Raw genomic sequence first — 19,686 nt, forward strand, 5'->3', positions numbered from 1 at the left:
GATTTAGCATATGAAAAATAAACAACTTAAATTTGGAAGTTAAGTTGTCATGTTATCTAATTTGCATAGGTATATTTGCTTATTCCATAATTGTGTGTGAAGAATGTTGAAATAATTTTGTAACTTATCTATTAGTGGGAATTGAATTTTTAGCTTTATTTTTACTTTAAAATTCTTACTGCACTGTTGTTTCTCCTAGTGAGAAGTATTGATTCATTTTTATATGCATAGGATGGCCTAGTATAGATAAACTTTTTGTATGTTTTTTGATTGCTGGATGAAATTGGTTGTCTTTGTTGCAGCAGTGCTGCTTATCTTTTGAATTCTCCCATTGCACAACAACCATGTCAACATTTGTTATCAACAAGTTCTATGACCGAGCCTCACCAAAGAAAAAGGAGTAAGAAAGATCCACTAGTGGAAGTTGTTGCAGATATTGGTTCCTCTCTTTTAATTGTTAAGAACTTTCGAATATTTTTTAGTTTGAGATTTTGAATGCTGTGAAAAAACCCATGCATTTGGGCTCTCTCTCTATGTTGATATAGAACATTTTAGTTGTCATTAGTTGACAAGACATTTCATCTTGACAATTGAATTATTAATAGCTTTTCATTACCTAGTATTTATTAATTGGATTATCAATGATTTTTTCATTACCTCATGTATTTATTAAAACTGTTACTAAAACTAAAATGTAGAAGGATTAAGAAAAATAATAATTAAAAAATATATTTTATTAATCTTAAATCCAAATCCAAATTCCAATTTAGGTATCCAAACAATGGAATTTTAAATGATGAATTTCAAATCCTTTATTGTTTAAAAAGACTCAAACAAGGAATTTTAAAATTAATGATTTTCAAATCAATGAACTTCAAATCGAAATCCAAATGTTGCCATCCAAACACAACCTACATGTATCTTATTCGTTTTAACTGATTGTGAAATTGAGAACTACAGAATTTCATAGTGCTTCAAAATAGAAAATAGGTATGTGTTAAATCATATTTTGCCAAAAACGTTGAAGGGTATTAAAGCAATAAGCTTTCACCTGGAAATAGCACATTGCCACGCTCATTTTTGTATATTGTAATTGATTCAAATGTAAATTCAGTCACATTGCAAATCTCAAGACATGTTAGCAGCAGCAAGTTTCTCCTGAAGCTTTGCAATCCGAGCCTGCATTAGCATAGAATGATCCAAAAATATAAGTGTGACAAAAAGAAAACAAAGGTTGTCACATAGTAACTCCTTGAAACAAATGAATACAGAAACAACTCATACCCATAATCAATTAAATCTTTGACTTCAGAGGTGATGCTATATCAAGAAAAGACAGAGCAAATGAAAAAAAAGCATTAAACGAAAATCGCAAATAAACTCTACCAACACAATGTAACAACATGAGCAAAATTCTGCACTAATTTTAGTTCATCAAAAGTACATAAAGAAAACACACACACACGTGTATATAAGTACAAAAGTTCGTCAGTTCTTTGAATGCTCTTGATCTTCAAAGATTTGCGTGAAAGTTCTTTGGGGCTTTAGAGCTTGAATTCAATGAAGTTTCGATGGGTCAAAGTCTTTGAAGTTTCTAGAGGCTTTAAAGCTTGAATCAAGTAATCTTTGAGACTTGTAAGAATGATTTAGATGAATGTTTGTTTTCGAAAATTTATAGTGGAACTTCTTTAGGGCTTTAGAGGCTTGGATCTGTAAAGCTTCACTAATTTATATTTTCTTGATGTTTATGGAGGCTTTTGAGCTTAATTCCAATGAGCTTCAAGAACTAGAAGGATGACTTGAATGCTTTTGCTTCGAAGGTTGAAGTTCTTCATGTCCTTTGAGGATTTGGAGCTTAATTCCAGCAGAACTTCAAGACTGAGAAGGGTCTCTATTTATTCTTCTTAAATAGATTTGAAGGCACGTGATTGGTTCATATTAGTGACACGTGTCATAATTTGAATGAAGGGACTTTATGTCTTGTTCTCCAAGGGACATATGGCATTATATGATTAGTCAAAGTATTTTAATTTAAAAGAACACATGGAAATATTTGATTTGACTACTTACGTCATTTAAATTAATACGTGCTAACATTTGATAGGTTCCTAGGTATTCTTTGACACTTGGAATATTGTCATTGGCCTCTAAATAATGACAGCAGAACCCACTAGGTAGCACATGGGATCTTGTAGTTGGTTGCAAAATTTCTACTTCTACAACCACCCAAAGAGATGCAGAACCTTAACTCACCACCCAAGGATCCAGAAATGGGATAAGAGTTTAAAAGAAAAAAATTCATCTTCTAAAGCACAAAGGCTATATAATGTGAAAATACACCATGCATTTATTTAATTCAGCCAAAATGCTTATATAGAGCTTAGAACAACCCTCAAAGCATGGTAGAACAAAAATAGTAATTAAAACATTAAATATGCCAAACCAAAGTTAGACTTGACTCTTAGGAACAAGAAACACAATAAAAGACTTGTTTGCCTAGGAGAATTAGAACATAAAGTCTAAAAACTCCCCAGAAATTACTAATTAAAGACTATTTGACTTCCCTGCAAACGATAACTTAATAATGATATTTTTAGAGGGAAAAACGTTCAAAATAATGGGCTGCACTTTCGGACTTCAAGAAAAACATCTAGGCTAGACTTAGCATCAAATTAGGTTTGCTGGAACTAGTGACTTGCCCCAAGTCCACTTGGTCTTTTTGATTTCATAGTAAGGAGAAAGATCAAAAACATTGAAGGTTGTTGAAACACCATAATCTCCTAGCAGCTTATTCCTGTAAGCATTCTCACCGATCCATTGTTGCACCTTAAAAGGTCCATTTGCTCGAGGCTCCAACTTAGAAGATCTTTTGGAGGGAAATCTTTCCATCCTAAGATGAATCCAAACCCAAGTCACCTTCCTTGAAAACTACTGGTTTCCGGTGCTTATTTGTTTGCTTGCAATACTTCTCATTTTGCTTCCCAATCTTATTTCGAACTTGTTCATGCCCTTAGCCCGTTTTTCAGTATCACCACTAAAATTCTTAGTAACAGAAAGTGGTGTCAATTCAAGTGGTCCAGTCAGATTAACACACTAAACAACTTCAAAAGGGCTATGACCTGTAATTTGGCTAGTGGATCAAATATAAGCAAACTCAACTTGGGCCAAAAGAAGATCTCACTGTCTTATGTTCTTCCCCACAAAGCTTCTCAAAAGATTTCCCAAACTTCAATTCACAACTTCAATTTGGCCATCGTTTGTGGATGATAAGAAGAGTCCAAGCTTCCTCCACAGAGTACGCCAAAATGACTTAAAAACTTCAAATCACGATCTGAAGTGATAGTTTTTGGATCACCATAAAGCTTGACTCTCTCTTTGAAATACAAATTAGCAATAGAATCCTTGTTTCTTTGAGTTTGAGGCAAACCGAAAATAAAGTCTAAGATGATATCCTTCCATGGAGCCTTGGGAACAAGTAATGGAATGTACAACTAGGTGTTTTGACTATGGCTCTTAGCAATGTGGTAGGTTCTGCAACTTCTCACAAGACACATAACTTCATGAGCCAATTTGGGCCAATAGAAGTTTTATCATACAAGAGAGAGTTTTGTCTCTCCCAAAGTGTCCAGCAAGACCTCCTCCATAAGCTTCTTGAATAATTGCCCTTCGCAAAGAACATTGAGGGATGCCCAATTTGATGCCTTTGAAAATAAAACCTCCTTGCTTCAAGAAATGATTAACAGCACCCTTAGAACAACATTTCCACACATTTATCAAAGTCTGGATCATCATTATACAACTCCTTGAGAACTTCAAAGCCTAATACTTGCACTTCCATGGTGTTTAGAAAAGAATGACTTCTACTTAATGCATCAGCCACTTGATTCAGTTTACCAGACTTGTGTTTGATAGAGAAAGAATAGGATTGAAGAAATTCAACCCACCTAGCATGTCAGCTATTAAGTTTCTATTGGCTATTCAAACACTTCAAAGCTTCGTGATCAGAATGAAGTAAAAACTCATGTGAAAGGAGATAATGACTCCAATGATCCAAAAGCACAAATAATGGCATAAAACTCTATATCGTAAATAGAATATTTCTTCTTGCATTCATTCAGTTTCTCACTAAAGAAAGCAATAGGCTTACCCTCATGGCTGAGCACAACACCAATTCCCAAACCTGAAGCATCACAATCAACATCGAACAACTTGTTGAAATCTAGAAGTACAAGAATTAGAGCTTCTATTACCTTCCTTTTGAGCAGCTCAAAGCTCTTTTGGGCTTCTTTATTCCATTGAAACTTTCCTCCCTTCAAACATTCAGCAACAAGGGCAATAAGACTACTAAAGTTTCTGATAAAACATCAATAAAAGAAGCAAGTCCATGAAAACTTCTAACATCACGGAGAGAATTTAGCATGGACCAACTAAGTATAGGCCTTTATTTTACTTGGATCCATCTTGATTCCATCACTTGAAACAACATAGCCTATGAACACAAGCCTATTAGTTAGGAAATGATACTTCTTCAAATAAGCGTAAAGAATATGTTTAGTAAATTGTAGTAGACACTGTAATATAATAGTTATTCCTACGATTTAGTTATTCAGTAGTTTGGTTATATTTTTATTGCATGGAATAGTCATTCCTTATAAATAACTATTTTTTAAAATAAATAATAACTATTCATCTCTAAAAGAATTGTAATAGCAATTTCTTAGTAGGTGTATTAATTTCTAAAATTAATATATTTCCAAATAAACGAACTTTCTATATGCACATAACAATTATGAAAATAAAAAATCATAAAAAAAATAACTAATCTCTCTTTCAAATTAAAAAATATATATATATAATGTTATTTTTTAGGAAATATAATTATATGAGTAAGATATTTCCTTAAACATATCTTAAGTTTAACTTAAAATGCTTTCATTCCATTATCTTCAGTGTTCTATTATTGTATTGTCACCAAACAAATGAATAGTAATAAGTATTATATTACATCATCTTGTATTCTTTGAAATACCTATTCCTATTCCTATGTAATTTCCATTATAGTTTACCAAACGTGCCCTAAAATGTTATCAAAATATACAACAAAAAATGACTAATGAAAGGTTTAAAGATATGACTCATTAATCACATAAAAGTACTAGTAGCATTAAAGAGTCTGAATGGCATCACCATCCATTCACACAACACTTCTCTAGTTTTGAAAGCTGTTTTCCATTCATCACTTGGCCTCATTCAAATTTGATAATAACCACTGTAAAGATCAATCTTGGAGAAAATCATAGCTCCATTAAGCTAGTTAAGAATATCATCAAACCGCAGAATAGGAAAGCGGTATCAAATGGTGATCTTGTTTACTTCCCTACTATCATACTTTCTCTTACAAGACCCTTTGATATCAATTCTTCAACTTGCCTCTATAACTCTGCATGCTCTTTCAAATCCATTCTATAAGCTGGCTTATTAAGCAAAATAGAACCCAATACAAGGTCAATGCAATGTTGCATATCTCTTATAGGTGGAAGGCCAAAAGGAATTTCATTTGGCAAAGCATCACTAAATTTCTCAAGAAATGGTATCAACAAAGAAGGTATGCCCGCTGGATCTTTCTCTTCTCTTACCGCAATAGCAAACCCCTCACCATTCTGTCAATGCTTTCTCCACCTCAAATCTAGTTATTAAATTGTTTCCCTCCCCATGAGAAGGTTTGGGAACATGAATTATCCTTAGAGGAGCTAAAATTATTTTAACTCTAACCTTTTCAAAAGAGTAAGTATTTTTGAAACCATCATGACTAGTCTTCCTATCATACTACCATGGTCTACCAAGTAATAAATGAAATAAATCCATAGGTACAAAATCACAAACTACTGCATTATTATAATTATTGTCAATAGAAATCTGAATTAAGCATCTTTTATTTACCTTCACTTCACTTCCTTTGTGAAGCACTTGAGTTTGTATGGTTAAGGATGATTTTCAGTTTTTAACTTCAACTTCTCCACCATGGTTGCTACAACAACATTCTCACAACTTCCCCCATCAATAATAACATCACAAAATTTTCCATGAGAAGTGCATCTGGTACAAAATATATTGTTCCGAAGCCATTCATCTTCAGCATATGCTACCTTGAGACTCCTTTGAACAACAAGTGACTCTCCTTAATCAACATAGACCACCTCCTCCTCAAAATCAGCATGTTCATGAACTATTAATGTTGACTCATCTTCATCCTTTATTTCCACATCTTCATCCACAAGAAAAATTACTTGCGATTTGGACAATCAGAAGCAATATGCCCAAGGCATTGACATTTAAAACATCTACTGCCTATACTGGAGGCATTGGATGATTAAACCTGATGCAAATTCATTCTTTGGCAATCGCTTCACAGTGGCTGTCTTGGGTAGTGCAAAGGCCTTAGAAGTGGAACCATTCCCTCAGTTAGAAATTCCCTCTCGATTATAAGATCAGAAGCTACTGCCATGCCTTTCCTTCAATTGCTTCTCCACTTTCATAGCTAGCTTGCAAACATAATTGCAAGTCCAATAGGGTTGTAGTTGAACCATATCACTGATTTCAGCACGTAACCCATCAAGATAGCGGGCTATCATTTGTTCCTCTAGTTCTACAACATCAAATAGAATTATAAGATGATCAAACTCCGCCATATACTCCACAGAAACTCTTTCTACTTGAAATTATGAAATTTCATAAAAGCATCTTCCTTGTAGTGGTCAAACAAGTATTTTCTCTCGAACTCTCTTTTCATCTTTTCCTATGTCACAATACGATCTCTTCCTTCACATTGTCGATGCCTCTTGAGATGCTTCCACTAGATCAAAGCATATTCCCTTAGCTTGATAGCAACAATCTTCACCTTGTGATTTTCTGGAACATCTTTGAAATCAAATATTCTCTCAACAGTAGTTAGCCAATCAATAAAATCATCAAGTTGCATCTTCCCTTCAAATTCTAGTATATCCACCTTCATATCATAACCTAGTTGTAAGTTTCTAACATAATGAGGATGGGGTGGAGTGCTCCCACCTGAAGAATGACTATAAGCATGATGAATTGGATTCTCCTCTTCATCATCACTAACAACTTCAAATTTTGAATTATGATGCCTAGGACCACGTCCTTTATTCTCATAAAGCTCCAAATGCTCCTGGAGTTGTTGAAGTTATCTCCTTAAATCATCTATTTCAAAATCTTGATGATCTCTCTTAGGTACCTCGACATTATTAACATGTCAATGATGTCCAACCATTAAACCAAAGCTCCGAAACCAACTAATACCAGATTTGTAACAGAAAAACCAAATTGATCTACTATGGGAACGATGGATTGAACTAAACACTAAATAATTAAAGGGGATAAATGGCTGACCACTCCATGGGATACATAAACACCACCCAAAGAGATACATAACCCTATATCGCCACCCAAGGAATCCACCGATGAAATAAGAGTTTAAAAGAAGAAATTTATCTTCTAAAGCACAAAGGCTATATAATCTGAAAATACACTTTGCCTTTATTTAATTCAGCCAAAAGGCTTATAGAAAGCTTAGAACAACCCTCTAAGTATAGGACAACGAAAATAGTAATTAAAACATTAAATTTGCAACACCAAAGTCAAACTTGACTCTTAGGAACTACAAACACAATAAATACTTGTCTGCCTAGAAGAATAAAACATAAAGTCTGATAATTCCCTGGAAATTACTAATTAAAGACTATTTGACTTCCTTGAAAACAATAACTTATTAATGATATTTTCAGAAAGAAGGAGCGTTCAAAATAATGGGTTGCACTTCTGGACTTCAAGAAAAACATCTAGGCCAGAGACTTAGTATCAGATTGGGCTTGCTAGAACTTGAAACAATCTAGTGTCACTTCTCGAATACTGAAAAAGAAAAATTCCATTGGCAATCCATTCATACCTTGTGTCACACACACTAGACTACAATTGTTAGGAGTAGGGCCAGCAATCAACATGTGAGTTGAACAATGGTCGTAAGTAGAATTTCCCCTCTTGCATATCAAAGTTGATAAATCCAATGGTTCAGACTAAAAGAAGTTCAAGGTCATAAACATAAATTTTTTAAAAGTGGTTGTAGTAATTCCGGTTTTATTTGACTTGCAATGGCACTTTTCTGTCTAATGGCATTCAATCACAGAATCCATTGACAGTTGCATATTTATGTCTAGCACCCTGAACCTCTTTATGGGGAGACCCAATAAACCATTGTCCACACCCGCACATGGGGGAGGATCTCTCTGTCTATCATTGTTCAACTAAATATTCAAGGAAAGGAAGCAAAATATTTTGATAAACTAGAGGGAAAATAAAATATATCAGCATAATATTAGAGATACTGATTCAAATAATGACATGCATTTGGGAAAATACTACAAGAGGAGAGGGAAGGATAATTCAAATGAAATTAAGTAATTTGGCAAGATTCTTAACTGGAACTTGCTTGAAGAGTTCAAATGCAGCTTTCCATTTTGAATAATTTTCAGTCCTTTCATACTAATTCCATTGGCTGGTAGTAAGCTTAATTATGCGTGAGACTGCGAAGTCTATATAAGGCATGTATTAGGTTTGGTGTTTTCAGAAGTCAATGAAATTCAGTAAGTAGAGGCCTACAAAGGCATGTATTAATCTTTTCTAAAGGAAAGGAGATAATAAAAGAAAATGGCAGTTCGTTTGATGTGCAATGCATCTTTCTTTTGGGTGTGATGCTCAAGGACACTAGTTTGATGCTAGGTTGATTTTTCTTCTTCTATCTATTTCTCTCTGGTTCTCTGCTCCATTCCAGATCCTTTACTGCGATTATTCTTCCCTAACCACTAATATCCCAGCCCAAACACAAACAAACCTAATCTGTACACCCTAAACCAGCCCCAAGATTCTTAGTTACTGGGTGATGAATATGAGATCCTGCATCAGATAGAATGATACCTTGAATGATTTGGAACGACGAACCAAAGGATCTATATGCAAAGATGTTAAATATGAACTCTCAGCTGAATCAAACTGGTCCATAGCTAAGAAAACATCACCCAGGCAGATATAAGCCTGCAAAAGATAAATTAGTAATAACCACACAAAAAAAGGAAGAAAAAAATAATTATATATCAACATCTTGTTCACCTCAGCAATGCATAAATAAATAAGTTCAAAATATAAAAGGCAATATTATTTCAGGATAGGTCCCAATTTTAATATGAGGGAACCGCATGGCAGAGAGCTATAGATTGATTTGTACTTGACAGCTTGTCACATGGCAGAAATTTAGAAAAGACTGGTCCAGTTATTAAGGTTCTATGGCATGGCATAATGCTTCTCATTAATGTATATTTAAAAAAATCACCACATGGAAGAAGCCTCAGTGGCAGCTCCCTCAAATTCCGAATTCACAAAAATATGACATATAACATGGATGACCATCGAACATATTTTAGGAAGCATTCCATCATATTTGTAAATATTTGCACTTGTCTAATAGTTTGTAGACCACTTGTACAGTGATCGTAAACCAAAATATGCATGCTTGACACACGACCAAACACAAGAGAGAGAGAGAAAGAGATATGTACATAAGGCATAGTAAATAGGCAAAAAGATTCACATCACCACCATTTGGAACAATTTATTTGTCTCATTCACAAATTATATATATTGTTGTAATTGACAATTGAATTTCTTTTTGATACATCTATAATTGAGGGTGGAAGGATTTGAAGCCTAAATATCTCCCTTAAATCTTACTTAGATGTCAACAAGTATTTGTGGACATCATTTCGTCTTCAGCAAAATTTGCTTAAATATTGTAAGTTAAAATGGTAAAGCACAAAATTCAAACAAGAAGCACAGTAATTACAGCAACAAAGACTTACTATCCCCTGACTTCTGAATGGATAGACACATCATATTTACTATTCAGAAGTTGATTACAATTTATAGGATTTATGTAAACAAGAGAGAGACAACAGGATCTGCCCCATTGGACCAGAACTCAATCAAAACCAATTTTCTAACAAAACTATTAATAAATAAATAAATCTTTACCCAGGAGATTCAATTCAAAAAGAATGATACAATATCCTGTTGGCAATCATCAATATGCGTGAACCCATCCCTTCTCAAGGTAGAATGACTACAATTTGTATGTATTATTTATTTTAGATTAGGAGCTTTAAATATGCCAGCTACCAGAAAGCATGGAATTCATTTCATTGTATCAAACACCTTGACCTTGTCATAAAATGGAAGTTAACTGATTCCAAGAATCTCACAACTTGTTATTAATTAATTTGATAATTTCACGAATAAAAAGGAATCCGCAGTGCCAATTTGTTAGAAATAATAATAACAATAATAGGTTACCTGAGGATGGTGAGGAGCAAAATTCAAAGCTTCTCTGGCATCTTCAAGAGCCCCTGAATAATTTCCCAACGCTAACCTTGCACGAGACCTGAATAGTAATAATAATAATATATTAGATAGCACCAAATGGTTTTAAATTCAATCAGATGAGGAGGGTAAAAGTACCTGTCCAAGTACAAAATATGGATAGCACCAAATGGTTTTAAATTGATGGCCTGTGAGAGCAGGAGGTCTGCCTGGGAGAAATTAGCCTGTGAGAACTCATTCTCGGCACTCTTGCTCAGTGCTAAAGCTTCCAGACTCAGCCTGGCCACCGATGAATCATCATCTCCACCGCATAATAATAATTGGACCATGATGTGGGCAGCTCGAGCAGGGGTACCACAGTGTCCGACTATAACTGGATTGGGTAGAGCCACTAGGTTAGGGCCTGAGCCACAACGGCCCAAGCAGCCACAGGACTTGACGGTCAGGTTTGGAGGAGCAAGAGCCAAGAGTGTTTCTAAGGTTTCCAGGGAGCCTTGCCTGCGACATGTCCGGTTCGTGCAAACCCTTATTTCTGAGATTTCTCTCTCTCTCTCTTTCCTTTCTGCCTTAATCATACTACTCATTCCTATCTTTTTGGATTCTCCATTTCCGTTTGCCTTGCCATTCCTCATCCACCACCTCCGTGACCATAATAATGATGACGATGATGATTCTTTAATAATAAGTAATGGACTTCGACTTCCTGCTTCACAGATGTTACAAATTAACCTCACCCTAACACTTCCCTCCATTATAGTTGCTGTTTCCTTCCTACCCTCTATCTGTTTAGCTTTTTGATATCACTCACAATTTTTTATTTTATATATATATATATATATAAAATAATTAGTTGCCGAAATATTTGGTTTCTTGTTGAACATTCTTCGGGCCACATAATTACATAAATTTATACCATATTTACAATTTAGATCACCAAAAAGGGTTTATGCACGTACACCGTTTACGAAAATTGTAATATTGTTTAAAAATTAAAACATGTTTTTAAACACATTTACGAAACGGGCCCTTAGAACGTTTCAGTAATATTATCTACTCATTGTTTCAGTAAATGTTGAAATTCTGAACCAACATAATTGTCATCCCAAAAGACACCACCTAAACTAACAAAGTTAAATAAATTCCATTCGAAATGTTTGTTCTAATCTCTGACTGTCGTTGTACAAGAAACACTTCAAAACCACAGAAATTCCCAATCAGATCTAAGAGACCGCCTCTCATGGGGTATTAAGACAAATCAAGTTTCAAAGATTAAGACGATTCTGTTGGAGAAAGGCTACAGTTATTTTTCTTAATGGGTTTTCGCCAGAATCATCTGGCTGTTGAGGAGACGATGTTGGGTTTGGTTTTTGATTTTGTTATTAATCTTGATTTGCGTTGCTTTTATATTTATTTGAATTAAATCTTCAGATGATACAGTATTGGAAGTGGAAAAAAAATACAAAAAAAAAAAAAACACTCTCTTCTCAAATCTCTTAAATGCAAGACCATCTCCTTCAAAATCTTTATCTTTCAAACGCAAAAACTCTCCTTTTCCCACGCCTCCTTTTCTCAGCCTCTCCGTTTATCCAGTTCCAAAATCAACCAAAGCTTCAACTTTGAACACACCCATTTGCAATTTCATTAAAAGATCGTCACCGCAACTCCACCTTAATCAGTGTAGGCAAATTTTGTGGTAATTTTTTTAAAAAAAGTTTATGTTTCCAAGCACAACCCACTTTAATACTAATTGTTTTCCTAGCCTCATCACGTTGTGTATTCCAATCAAACTTAGATCTAGAAATATTTATTGGCTATTCTTGGCTTTGTATTATAGAAGTTTTTTATTTTTTATTTTTTTGGTTATTTGTTGTGTCTGCTATTGTTGTTGTGTTGTGTGAGAACTGATTATTGTTTTCTATGGTTATGTATATTATGGTTGCTTTGTAGATAAAATAAAAAGAGTTATATAGTACACACTGAATCTAGATTACGGGAACTATATTATTATTTAAATTTTTTGTAATTTAGGACTTTTGATTTATATAAGTTATTATTATTTAAAAACTTTCATTAATTATTAATACACATTGAATCACAGGATATTTTTTTGATCAATGCCTATTAATGCAGATGCAATATGTATATTGCGAATGCCTATTTGTGTTTTATAGATTGAGATTTTTTTTTTTTTTTAGTAAAGGAGCCCCTAAAAATTTATTTGTTACAGTTGGTCCTTTCATTTATTTGTATGTATTAGGTAATGAACAAAGACAATTAGAAAAGATTGAGAAACAAGAAACTGCAGGTCTTCTCACAACATACTTAAAGCAGCAAAAAGTCAAAAAGGGAAAAGGGAAGGGGAGGGGACTAGTACATTGGTGAAGAGGGATGTTTGATTATAAAAGGGGAGAGTTTGTGTCTTGTTTTTTATATGATTTGTAGTGTAGTTTTTTGGCCTTTTAGAGTCTGAAAGTTCCTGAATACTTAAAATTAAGGGTTCGTTTTTCTGATCACATGTTTATTATGCTTCTTCTTTTTTTCTTCTTTTGCATCCTATTGATCTTATGCTACTGGAATCGTTATTAACCTTTAAAAAAAAAAAAAAACCAACAACAAACAAACAAAAAAATTTATTTGTGAGTTTCCTATCATTTTCTTAAAGATTATGGTGCATTCTAATCTGGGTTCAGTTCAGAAACTGAGGCCCCACTTGGTTGATGCCAAAAAATAATTTACATGTATAAAACATATAAATTAATATATGTAAATATAAATGAAGTTCAGAAGCCAAAAATGCTACTCTGAGATAACAAGGCTCTGTTTTTATTACTTTTCAGAACTATACTATAATCTCTGACATGTAACTTTCTGAATTCTTAACTAAATTTTGTGGGGTGTATATGGTTGTGGTGCAGTGGCTATTCTTTGCTTAGGGATATCCAGTACAACAATGGACTTGCTTTCACTAAGAAAGAGGGGGATGCTCATTACTTGCGCAGTCTTCTACCTCCAATAATTTTGTCTCAACAACTTCAAGTTGTATTAGTGATATTGGCTTATGGCATCGTTTTATCTAATTCATTGTTCTTATAGTTTGAATTTTCGCTTACACTTTTTTGTATTTTACTAACCCCAGGAGAAGAAATTGATGCAGAACATCTGACAATATCAAGTCCCGCTGCAAAATACATTGCCTTAATGGAGCTTTGGGTAGGACTTAGGAGTTTCACCATCATTGAATTTAGTTTTGATGATGATTGTTGTACATTGTTTGCATATGGTAACCACATACAGACAAATTGTCTGATACTATTTTGGATAGTATTGAAAATGATTGTCTTATGCATAATGACATTTCGACTGATTGTGTATTTTCAAGTTTAGGATCATCTTGAGATGTTGAGACATTGTAGGACTATAGTTAGTTTAATTATGGTGCCTTAACATTTTTATTATTTCTTTATTTCCTTCATCTTTCTATTTTTGGTATAATTAAACCCCTTCCTTTAATGAGGCTTTCTTGGAATGCATGTTTGTGTGCATAGAATTCTGTGGAAAGACAAATGGACTTAATTTATCCTTATGTGATGAATGAAGTCCTATTGAAATTTTGAAAGAGGGGTAATACAGATATTTTTTAAAAAAAATTTTATGTTTTACTTTTTACAGGAAGGGAATGAAAGGCTGTTCTACAAACTTCTCATCGATAATGTTGAGGAATTGCTCCCAGTTGTCTATACTCCAACTGTGGGTGAGGCATGCCAGAAGTATGGGAGCATCTTCAAGCGCCCTTAGGGTCTTTACATAAGTTTGAAAGAAAAGTATGAATTTATGTTTCTACTGTAACTATGTGCAACTTAGAGCTACTTTAGTCATAATATGAAGGAGTGCTCAGATTTTGCAGGGGCAAGATTCTTGAGGTGTTAAAGAACTAGCCTGAGAGGATTATTCAAGCAATTGTTGTGACGAATGGTGAGCGAATTTTGGGACTTGGGGATCTTGGCTGTTAGGTAGTTATGTTGTCAATCATCGTTTTTAAATTATAAACTTATTAAACAAGGTTCTATGTAAATTATTGGGCTATAAAAGTGAACTAGCCTTCACATGATGGTGTTGGATATGTTTTAGAGGATGGGGATTCCTGTGGGAAAATTGTCTTTGTATACGGCACTCGGAGGCCTTCATCCTTTTGCAGTAAGTTTATTCAAATAAAACTTGTGGTTCTTGCTTCATTTTACTACATTGTAAATTGTTGGTCACATGATGTACTTTGTTTTAAACCTTAGGGATCATTTCTAAATGCCAAGCAAAACCAAGTTCAAAATAAAAGCCTTGGTTGTAATCACATAATATCCCTTATTCTAATCAAGAATTGTATGGACCATCTTCTTGTAGTGTTTTCCTATAACAATTGATGTGGGGACAAACAATGAACAGTTGTTGCAAGACGAGTTGTACACTGGGAAGGTTTCATAGTTTACATTTGCACCTTGCTCCAATTTTGGTTCATAAATTTTTACTAGTGATAGTATAATATACATTCCCTAAGGTGATTTTGACAATTCTTTTCAGGAATATTATGAACTTCTGCATGAGTTCATGCCCGCTGTCAAGCAGAACTTACGTGAATTTTCAATAGTACTTAAATTTTAAATCAGTATACATTTTTTTTTATTTAAAATTAAGATATAAATATGTGGAATTGTTTAAAATTGATCATTACCAAAATATAATTGATTGAATGCTCTACATCATATCATCAAGAATATATCGTATTTACTTTTTTTTCACTTGAATTGGATTAATACATAATATTGCATACTAAATCAAATTAAACAACTTCAACATCACCAAAATAAATAAGGACAATGAAGTGCTCTGTCATAGCATGGGCAAACATACCTTTCAGATTGGTGAAGAAACATTAGGCACATATCTTTTTTTTTTTCCTTTTTTTTTGTGGGGGGGGGGGGGGGGGTGTGGATTCTTTTAGGTTGAAGATTTAAATAAATGTCTAAACTGAAGTTCCTATTTGCATGCGAAAATTTTTGGCAGTGAAATCACTGTCTTTTTTGGACAGACATGCAATATGTTTGATAAATCCCAAAGTTCAAATACTTAGAGATCATTGAAAATATTAGTATGGCCTGGCCCTTTAGCTGCCCAATAAATATCAGGATGTCTATTTGATAGCATGACTTGATAGGATAATACAGTAATTTTAACAATGTCTTCAATATTGTAACTGATTTCTCTCAAGATGCTAGTTAAATTATATTAAGGACTAAAAGGATGAAGTTCTTCTTTTTCTCATTCGTTACTATTAGCAACAACATCACCAGGCTGCATTTTTGTTCCAGATTTTTTAGACGAATCAATATAGGAACCAGAGGTTGGATTACCCAGAGTTCCTGCTTGATTTTGAGGAGATTGTTATTGATTCCAAAACAAAATCAATTACCAGAGCTAATTTTTTTGAGGATATTTGTTTGTGAATATTAGTTTTAAAATGGCAATGACTATTCTTCTTATACTTCTTGTGGATGTGGAGTGGCTATTTGCTTCACTTTGCTTAAGCAATTTAGTTATAGGACCATGTTTCCAAAATGAAATGGTGATGCTTTAGGTTATTGTTGAAAAATTTTAGGTTCTTCTCCCACCCCACCACACCCCCTGGGCGCCCCTACCCTCCAAAAAAGAAGGATCCCTGAAAAGGAAGTGGAGATTTCTTATGATAGAGATTTATGCATTAGCCATCAATCAAGGAGTTCCATTTCCTTTTTTTTTTCTTTTATTATTATTATTTTTTGCAAAATATTAAAATATACTTAATTATATGTAGCTCAATGTGACGCCCCAAGCTCAAAAAATAAAAAAAAAAAAAAAAAAAAAAAAAAAAAAAGATCAATTTTTTATGGAGACCCACGTGACCCTAACTACCCCATTATTTCCCCACCACTCATTTCTCTCAAATTATCTCACCATCTCATTCTTCTTGGCTGACCAGCTCTCCTCACTTTGTTCTTTCTCTTACTTTTTTTTCTTTTTCTCTCAACACAACACAAACTCTCCTCTCTTTACTCCCTTACTCTCCTGCCAGTACCACTCCTCACCATTTCCACCACCATTTTTCAATAAGATCAACCTAAAACTCCATAGGAAAAAGGAAGGCTCACTCATCTCCACTATTTGAGGTAAAAAATATCTAATATTTTTGGTGGGTTTATATGCTTTTTCTTGAGGTTATGTTTATCTAAGCTTTAATAATAATACCCATGTGATTTATGAGTATTAGAAGTGATATTTATGTGTTTTTATGTATGGATTTTGTCTTGGTAGATTTATTTGATGAGTGGGTTTATAGTTTTTACAATGGTGGTTATCTAAGTGGTGAAAATTTGGGAGTTTTGGCTTTCTAATGTGAAATAGTTGGTGAATCTAATTTTTATTGTGTATTTTAAGCTAGTGGAGGATTTACATTTGGGGTTTGTAATGGTGGGTGTTGTTATATATGTTGAGAAGAAATTCATAAAGTGTTAGGGTCTCTTATGGTAAAGGTGAAGCTTGGAATGACACGATGATAAGTTGGAGTCTATGCCACGTAATGAAATTGTTGAGAAACTTTGTGAGTGGAATGTATTATTGATGAGGTTAAGTATTAGGCTTGCCTAATCAAAGTGCTTATTTGGCAATTCCTAATTTGTAGCTAGATACAATTTCAAACTTTATGCATATTGTGATAGGTTTGCTTGATATTGTTTAGGTTCTAACTAATCTTCTTTGGAGCTTGGAAAGTTAAGCTTTTTGCAGGTTGCAAGGTAAGTAGCTTTTAATGGGATTTTTGGAAAATAACGATGTTGCATAAAACGTTTTTTTTTTTTTTTGGGTCAAACACATTTTGCAAAATGCATTTGTGGGATTATGTTTTCTTAAAAAGTATTGTGTTGTGACTTTATTGTATATGACTATTTATGGAACATGCATCATATTTGGTAATGCGAATGGGGAAATGCATGATTTGTTAGATTGGAAATGATAAGCATTTTTTATAAAATTCTTGGGAATGGATTTATTGCATTATTTGCAAATTCTAAAGATGCTTTATCTTGACTTATGATATTTGGGAAATTGATAGAAAATCTTATTGACAAGAAAAATTTTGGAAAATTTGAGAACCTTGTGAATATATTAGATATTTCATAGGTTTTTGTGGAACTACTTGAAATTGAACTGTGTTTTGATTTCATGTAAACTGTGAGCTCTTCATGTTTTTACCCTTGGGCTATGACATGTGATTACCCATGATTACCTAGCTAGATACTATAGTCTCTGTGACATTGGTATCTTAGCACCCGTCTTTGCGATGGTTATGGTTTCCAGTTTTGTGTCGACAAATTAGTTACGACTTTGTGTCGGCGATTGTCATGTGGCCTTGGGTTAGATTTTCTGGTTTGGAACGGTGTTGTTATTGCTCACAGTGTATAGTACGTATTTTCATGTTGAGATATTTTGAGGAATATATATATGTAATTTCATGAGAGCATTTTGAGAAGTTTTATGCCATATCATTTCCTTTATTCTTGGCATATTATTTTTAGAAATGGCTTTGTAGAAATTATTTGGAAATTCCCAAATTAAAACATGATTTGTAAATTGTTATCATCATGAAACTTACATTTCCCCTACTCCCATTAATTATGCTACTTACTGGGCTCTGTCTCATTCCGTTATTTTATAAATTTTTCAGAGTAGACCACAATCTTTTGAGATAGCTTTTTGGTGGTTAACAGTAGTTAAACTAACTACTGATGTAGGCTGAACTTTTGTAATGGAGATATTAGATAATGTACATCTTAAAATAGGCTGGACTCATTCTTTTGTATATTATAGTGGTTGTGATGTTATTCCCACTGATAGGACAAACTGATGATATGTAATTATTTATTCAGACCCCTATTCTTTTGTGGCTAATGGTCCTTGTAATTATTGGTTAGAGCTCTGACTTACTTTGAGAGTATATTCAATGAAATTATTATGATAATTCTTAATGTTGGTACTTGATATGATTTATGTGGATTGAATTATCAAAAAGGAAAAATCTACAGGTACTTGAGACGTCTTTCTCATACTTTGGACCCTTTGGGGTTTGGGGCATGACACTCAATCTCCAATTTTCCAATTTATGATGGCACTTGGAGAGCCTCTAAAATGGGAAAATCTTAATGAGTGTAATATAAGATTTTAGTAGCATAATAGTGCTCAATACATAAATTTATTGCTTTCCATTTTTTCATCTTTTCACATCTTAAGCAAAATCTTCACATGGAGCTCACTATTATTACTTGGAAGAAGATATTCTGTATTGACGCAAGATGTTGATGTTTGACACAAGATTTTGTTATTACCAAAAGAAGATTTAAATTGTTGTTTTAAATTATAGGAAAGAGCCATTAATTTTCAGATTGTGTGGTGTGTGTGTGCATTTTCATATTGTTTTTAATCTTTAAGGGTGTTTTTTTTTTTTTTTTTTTGTAAATTATTACTTAAATTTTAGGCCTGCTACATTTCAACATGTTTTGTTTTAGTGTATGATTCCTCATGGTGAGAACCTTAAAAAGTTTTTCCATGTATTTCATTGGTTATTCATCTGTAATTTTGGCTTTCATGTTGCTTTAAACATGTGTTAAGGATTGTGAGAAGGTTTCCTTGGAGGTAGCAAATGAGAGAGTTCTCGCTAAGATGACCGCTGAGCTCCACTGTTTGCTATTTATAAAGAAACATATAAGGCAATCTCATCAATGGTAGCTCTAGGAATTTTGTTTAGGGGGGTCATTAAAATACTTAAAATAAAAAAAATATATATTTAAAAGAAAACTTGAATATATCAAGTTATCAACCCAAAAAAAAAAAAAATGAAGTTTTACAATTTCCTTCTACAAGTTTTCAAATTTTGAATTGTTACATGATAGTTCACTATGAGTATTTATTGCCAATGTGGATAGATATGACCATTTAATTTTGTTAAGTTTGTCTAACATTTTTATTTTTATGCAATTGTTATTATCTATTAATTTGTCATTGTTTTTTTAAAAAATATTTTAAACTAAATGAATAAACTTAACTCATTGGATCTATATTTTATTAACGCACACAACCACACTCATTCATACATAAAATAATATACTACGTGTTTACTTAACCAATTAAATGCTTAAACAATGACTAATTTTACAATTTTTC

At 33.3% G+C, this 19,686-nt stretch overlaps 1 protein-coding gene and 2 long non-coding RNA genes across 11 annotated transcripts; 2 read left to right on the top strand and 1 right to left on the bottom strand.

The window, feature by feature from the left end:
• Positions 1-893: 893 nt before the first annotated feature.
• On the bottom strand, positions 894-11,402 carry LOC111987556 (uncharacterized). 7 transcript variants are annotated; one of them, XM_024019295.2, is made up of 6 exons: positions 10,585-11,402; positions 10,420-10,507; positions 8,992-9,108; positions 4,251-4,310; positions 1,285-1,320; positions 894-1,179 (listed from the first exon to the last, which is right to left on the bottom strand). In XM_024019295.2, the coding sequence occupies exons 1-5, from the start codon at positions 11,196-11,198 to the stop codon at positions 1,309-1,311; spliced, it is 891 nt and encodes a 296-aa protein (XP_023875063.1). In that variant the 5' UTR covers positions 11,199-11,402; the 3' UTR covers positions 894-1,179; positions 1,285-1,308. The 7 variants fall into 7 exon arrangements, with proteins under 7 accessions (XP_023875063.1, XP_023875075.1, XP_023875054.1 ...); XM_024019307.2 differs by lacking the exon at positions 4,251-4,310; XM_024019286.2 differs by lacking the exon at positions 1,285-1,320.
• Positions 11,403-11,771: 369 nt separating this feature from the next.
• On the top strand, positions 11,772-14,678 carry LOC136068423 (uncharacterized). 3 transcript variants are annotated; one of them, XR_010629778.1, is made up of 5 exons: positions 11,772-12,139; positions 13,362-13,482; positions 13,583-13,656; positions 14,116-14,267; positions 14,351-14,678. It is a non-coding gene; the product is annotated as an uncharacterized LOC136068423 (long non-coding RNA). The 3 variants fall into 3 exon arrangements; XR_010629779.1 differs by having other exon boundaries at positions 11,772-12,123; XR_010629777.1 differs by having other exon boundaries at positions 11,772-13,482.
• Positions 14,679-16,400: 1,722 nt separating this feature from the next.
• LOC111987628 (uncharacterized) lies at positions 16,401-18,492 on the top strand. Its single transcript, XR_002880319.2, has 3 exons — positions 16,401-16,640; positions 17,210-17,264; positions 18,194-18,492. It is a non-coding gene; the product is annotated as an uncharacterized LOC111987628 (long non-coding RNA).
• The last annotated feature ends 1,194 nt before the right edge of the window (positions 18,493-19,686 follow it).

Source organism: Quercus suber, unplaced genomic scaffold (genome assembly GCF_002906115.3).
Source record: "Quercus suber isolate HL8 unplaced genomic scaffold, Cork oak 2.0 scaffold_114, whole genome shotgun sequence".
NCBI lineage: Eukaryota > Viridiplantae > Streptophyta > Magnoliopsida > Fagales > Fagaceae > Quercus > Quercus suber.